The sequence below is a fragment of the Lampris incognitus genome, chromosome 13, assembly GCF_029633865.1.
Source record: "Lampris incognitus isolate fLamInc1 chromosome 13, fLamInc1.hap2, whole genome shotgun sequence".
NCBI lineage: Eukaryota > Metazoa > Chordata > Actinopteri > Lampriformes > Lampridae > Lampris > Lampris incognitus.
In genome coordinates this window covers 10,743,923-10,750,038 of record NC_079223.1, presented here as the reverse complement: position 1 = coordinate 10,750,038, position 6,116 = coordinate 10,743,923, and the positions used below count along the sequence as shown (strand labels likewise).

The window sequence follows — 6,116 nt, the reverse complement described above, 5'->3', positions numbered from 1 at the left end:
GAAAGAGCTGCCGAGCTTGTGGAGCGGAGATCGCTTCGTTCTGCGACCACTTTTTTTTTTTTTTGCCATCTGCATCCGACGTCTATCGGGGCCAACGGTCGACGATCAAAACATGGCAGATTACAAATGTATAAATGAATCTCCGGATTACTAGTACACTTTCAACGGGGAAGGAAAAAAAAAACACAAAAACGCAACTGTTTCTCAACTTGACCCGCGACGGTAAGGCTGATTTTTTTCCTCTTCTTCTTCTTGTTCTTCTTCTTCGGGGGAGAAAAAAAAAACAAACAAGGCTATTACGGCGTTTCAGCTAGCTGCCGTCGAGCCAACCTTGACGGCCAAGCTAACTTCTCGCCCCGCTGACGCCGCGACGTGTTTCGCCGTAAATCGCCGGGATTTCGATGAATGAATGGAGCCTTGTTTTAGACGGCCAACGGCTCGACCGAGAGCACGCCGAAGACGTGACTTGCCCCGGTGATAAAGTTGCCCCGTAAGCCCACCGAATGGAGCCGGATTGGCGGTGCGAGGCTGGTCGGCGCTACTTTGGGGTGGAAGAGTTTTGCAACCCGCTGGGAGCGTTGCGTTGTGTTGTGTTGAGCGGAGGAATTCTAGCAGAGGTGTCGTCGATCAGTGTCACGGCGGTTTCGCTGCAGATATCAAAAGTGGTAATACACCCACAGCGGTCCACTCGTATGCATGCACACACATACATGCATGCATGCATGCATGCATGTATGTGTGCACATGTGTGTGTGTGTGTGTGTGCCCCGTGACAGTGCTGCGAGGTGCGCTAGATTCCTTGACTGTTCGATGGTTGAAGTTTAGCGAGTGGCGAACTCGATTCGCGTTGTCGAGCTTCCTTTTGTGCGGTAGCGTCGTTAAACACGGGCTCTCCCCCGGAGTGGCTTATGGAGGGGGGGGGGTCTGACTGTGGAACCAGTTGGCTTCACCTCATCAGTTAACTCGCTCATTTGGTCGGTTGTGTGCCTTGATGCGATGTGCATTTATTTTTCTTTTCTTCCCCTTCCCAGCCCTCCTTTTTTTGCTAGAAAGCACACCCCTGCGTTACGCTGAGCGGGCGACTTAACATTTCGCAGATTTTCGCGACTTGAGCGCATCACTAATGACAGGAGGACTGAACGGAGAGGCTGCTGGTCTGCACTGTAACGTAATGCCATTAATCGCGGAGCCGCGCCACCGTCGCCAGCTAAAGCCTTTGCCCGGACGACGGTGTGATCTTTCCGGGACGACCGACCGGACGACCCGGGGGCCCCGGGCTGTTGCGGGTGCGTTGCTGAGACGGCTTGTTGTTGGGATAGTCGCTCACTTGCGACGGCCGCCCCCCCTGGCAAATTGTCCGGGGCGGGTGACATTGTATCCTCCGCGACCGTTCGTCGGGATGCCGTAGTCATAAGGTCTGCGACCTTGTTTTCCCTCCTTCCTTTCTCTCTTTTTTTATTGTTGAATAATACAAAGAATTGTCAGCGTTTGCGGGATCGCGCTATGTTCCGGGTCCGTTTTGGCTTGACCTTGTTGCGAACCGTTCCGTCGGATTTTTTTTATTATTTTTTTCCTCTCTGCCCCCTTCTCTCTCTTTGTCAGGAGCAGCCTTTCACTCAGAGCCCAGCTGCTCGGCGGACAGTCAGCAAATCGTAGACCTTCCGAAAAAACACACGACGCGTTGTGTTTGAAAGTGGGATTTGGCTCGGGGCTGCGGGGTTACTTTGTTCAACTTCACGGTATTGTTGTGGCGTAGCCCCCCCCAACCCCAGCGCCCCCCCCCCACCGGTCGTCTTTTCAAAGGGGGTCTAGTTTGTTCGCTGTCTAAGCCCAGCCAATGTGATCGCTCTGTTCCGCCGTGGAGAACTGCCTACTGTCCGCAGAGAGGGAGAGAGAGAGACATAGACACACAGAGAGAGAGACATAGACAGACACAGAGAGAGAGAGAGAGAGAGAGAGAGAGACATAGACACACATAGAGAGAGAGACATAGACAGACACACAGAGAGAGAGACAGAGAAAGACAGACAGACACAGAGAGAGAGACATAGACAGACACAGAGAGAGAGACATAGACAGACACAGAGAGAGAGAGAGAGAGAGAGAGAGAGAGAGCCATAGACACAGAGAGCGGAGGGGGAAAAATGAGCCCCCTTGGCAGTTTTCCGCTTAAAATCGAGCGATTCGTCTCCGAGAGGAAAACGGTTCTTAGAGGCGCAGGTGATTTGAGGTCGTCGATACATGTTGTTGTTGTTTGTTGTTGTTGTCGGTTTATATATTTATTTTATTTTCTCCCCCCCCGCGCGTTTTTTTTGTTGCGGCGTGCTCCGCGTTGTGCTCGTTAGCCGACTGTCAGCTCCAGAAATGGCGTCATCCTCTGCTGTAGAGTCGGTGCGGTGCAGACGGCACTGAAGGCGCACCACCACCACCCGCACCACCACCACCACCGCCGTGCTGCTCTCAAGAGAACCGAGCCGCTCCAGCCGTCACCGTCAGCCCCGTTTACCGCCCCCTCTGAATTGTATTTATGCGGACTAAGTGGGGGGAGGGGGGGAACAAGTGTCCCTCGCCATCAATAAACTACTTTTCTTTTTTTCTTTTTTTGTTGTTGTTGTTGTTGCCTTAACTCGCCATTGGTAGCCACACGCAGAGGCCCCCCTCGCCCACAGCACGGCGGCGTTACGTAAACGGCTGTGAGGGCTCCGCCGTCCGCAGCCGCCATCACCCCGCAACGGGCCGCTTCCTCCCCCCCCCCCCCCCGGCGGGGACCGCGGCGCTTCGAGAGCCGAGTTACGAACCGGGGCAGGTCGCGCGAACCGTGCCCGCGCGCCGCCGCGCGCCTCTCAACGCCGCCCCGCTCGGCTGCAGTTGCGTCGACGTAAACGAAACGCGCGTGCGCGGACTCGGCGGTCGTCTTGCGGGCTTTTCGCTTTGCGTGACGCCGTAAACAACACGAGTGACGTCATAACAACGCAGCGACTCTTTCCGCCGCCGCCGCTCGGTGTGCTTCTGCAGAAAGTCCCTGTTTCTTTGCCCTGGCGTGTTTGTAACGCTTTTGCAAAACTTTTTTTTTTTGTTTTCCAGCCACAGATTTGTCATATTGGGCACCGAGAGGACTCATTGAGAGATGAAGGTAATGTACATTTAATGCTTATAGAATCTGTTGCATCCATTTTGTTGGATAGTGTTGCTGGTTTTGTTTTTTGTTTTTTTTATAGCTGTGTTCTGTAAGTTGTTCTTGAGTGCTCTGAAAGGCACCCATAAATAAAATGTGTTATTATTATTATTATTATTATTATTATATACAAAAAGCAAAGCCAGCACCTGCAAGAACAGCAAAGTTTCATTTTGCATCAAGCTCATTTCCAGTAAAAGGAGAAGCAACACTTTATGGTCGATGGATCCTGTTTGCAGTGCTTTCAGTATGTTACAGAATAAAATAAAAGGTGTGCAAAACCTTTGGATGGGGGACAAAAGCAGTACTTGTATTTCAGATTCAGATTCGGACAACTTTGAAACTCGTATTTGATTAGCCTGGCGTTGGGCATCTATTTGGTTTATCAAAGTTCTAATGACATAGAAGATCACATAGAGTAATGTTAAATGATTTTAATGCAAGACGGAACTGAGTGAAGGAATGATGATTTATTTCCAACATGTAAATAGTAGGATACAACATACAGATAAGACATTGCCAGTAATCTGAAGTGATCAGCAAATTCACACATCAGAGTCTCCGTGTGCGTCAGATTATTTGTTACATGTTCGAAAAGGAGTAGGAGGAAGTATACACTTTATTTTTTCCTACCCCTTCTCACCTGCTCTTAAGTTAACTCAGCACGCCAAACTCATTTCCCACTGTACTGTATAGTTCAAACTGAAAAGTGAATGGAAAAGATTTGTGATATTTGTGAACTTCTGAATGGCTAATATTCTCATTACTAGATGTCTTCATATGAGTAAATACAGAACCATGCCTCAAGATCAAGACAAGTAACGGATGTAACACAGTAATCTGGAATTTAGTTTAAAGTCAAAGGCTTCAGTGGTGTTTACACCAGTGCCATTCAAGCTGCGAAAAATCAAGTTGTCATAGTTTGGGAAGTAGATTGCAGTGCAACTGTTTTGATATTCTCAAAGCTCGTTTTTGTGTTAAGCTTGTTGTCTCTTGTTTTTCCCTATATATGTATATCCAGTTATTGTATCCATAGAGTAGAAGAAGATGATTGTATCCATATACAAATTGATCTCCCACTGAGTTGATTTTTCATACCAAGTGGTGCGGAGAGGAATTTCTGACCTTTATAGTTCTGTTTTTATGTCGGACACAATGACAAAGTTTTAAGGAGGAGGATATGAGAAGAGCACACTGCAATAGTGCTTGAATAGTGGTGCACATGTGGAAGAAGTCAGTGGTTTTACTGCCTTTGTGTGTGGAGGGAGTTAATCCTTAAGAAATGAAAAGCTACCACATTAACAATATGTGGTCTTTCACATTGGTCCCAATAGTAATACGCCTGCCTGCCTGCCAGCATTTTTTCCCCTTGATACTAAAGAGCCCCCGACTCAAACATCATTTAAGGTGAAGACTTGTTAATATAGCGCATGCATACAATTATCATTATAAACAGCAGCATGCCTGCATTGGTTAAATGGGCCCCACTGCCACCCAATGAGAGACATGTAATAATGAACCAACAATGAAAAGTTTATTCACTAGTGACATAAAATGTGCATCAGGGTGGTTTAAAAAACGTTTTTTAAGTGGGGATCTATTGCAATGGCTCATACTGTATTTGCCCCGTTATGAGAAATTTCCCAATTATTTTTTCCCTTATCAATTAGTTACTGTTGAACACTCATTTTAGTACATATTTTGGCTCTCTCAGAACTGGAATGGCTTCCCAGCAGTTGTCCCCTAATAGCATTTTGTTCTTCATTAGTTTCAACTTCTAAGTAAGTCAGGGTGATTGGGCAAGTGGTTGCATAATAATTTCTTATAAGGAGATAATGGTGTTGTATTAGTTCCAACACTAGAAATGTTGAAAAGTTGCAGTATTTGGAGGTGATACAGAATGAATGGGGTTGTCAGATAAAACAAATTATACATTTAAGTAGTGTTGGTGCTTAATCTTTTTTTTCCCCCTATTTTCTTACAACCAGCAAAATGGTATTCAGAGATTTATTCACCTTTCACTTGTTGTGCATTTGCTGGCCATGTATCTCGGTTTCGTTTGCTGGCAGTACATCTCAATTTGACAGCAGAAAACTTTATTGGGGCAGCTTTATCCTTAAATGCACCATCTATGTTTGTCATCTCAGCTTGTGGCGTATGGCCGTTCCTCAGCTGTTGACAGTGTGTGTTGCACAAAATACAAAAAAGTGACTCCACTAGAGATACTCTGCCATTTTCTTGGCCGATTTCAATTAAATGAAAAAAAAAGTGATGTGCCAATTCCGATTTTGGTAGATTCCAATTTTTTTTCTCTTTTCTTTCTGAGAACTATAATTGACAGCATACACAAACAATTTGTAACTTTTCTTTAATTGAAATTTCGATTGTATGTTCATAATAATAAAGCATTGACTATTAAGTGACTTTTACACTTTCTCCAAAACTACACCAGGTTACAGGTCATTCAAACAAATGTCAAATTAAAAAAGTGCTCCAGGTCACTGGACAGAGCTCGATTGTACAGATAAAATCCAGCTGAAAATGAATTGGAGTATATCCTACTTTATCTAACGTGTTTTACTTTCCCAAAACAGACGATGGTTTTCGACAACGCGTTTGTGTGTGTGTGTGTGTGCATGACCTGAACCATCGTGTGGCGCATGTGTGTCGGTACAGAAGCAGCTATAGCCGAGCCTGACCGGCCGATCGCCGATCGAGCTGAAAATCGGTCGATCCCGGTCAGCAGCCGATCGATGGGTGCATCTCTACTCTCTACAAGTAGGCAGGATCATTGATTTTATAGGCCACACTCACTCCACACTGCAGAAGTCATTTCGGCTGGTAGAGATGCTACAGTACTCATTTTAGCTCTTTAACAGCGTAAATCCTGTTTACAATATCGGTTTAATTATTCCGTCACAAACATCAATCCCGGAGATTC

The 6,116-nt window shown here is 46.3% G+C and overlaps 1 protein-coding gene across 2 annotated transcripts in view; it reads left to right on the top strand.

The window, feature by feature from the left end:
- The first annotated feature begins 83 nt into the window (after window positions 1–83).
- arid4b (AT-rich interaction domain 4B) overlaps window positions 84–6,116 on the top strand; it is a 53,143-nt gene continuing 47,110 nt past the window's right edge. For both annotated transcript variants that reach the window (XM_056291617.1, XM_056291616.1), the window contains exons 1-2: window positions 84–222; window positions 3,085–3,133. In XM_056291617.1, the coding sequence (XP_056147592.1) occupies window positions 3,128–3,133 (6 nt within the window). In that variant the 5' untranslated portion in view covers window positions 84–222; window positions 3,085–3,127. The remainder of the gene's footprint in view (window positions 223–3,084; window positions 3,134–6,116) is intronic.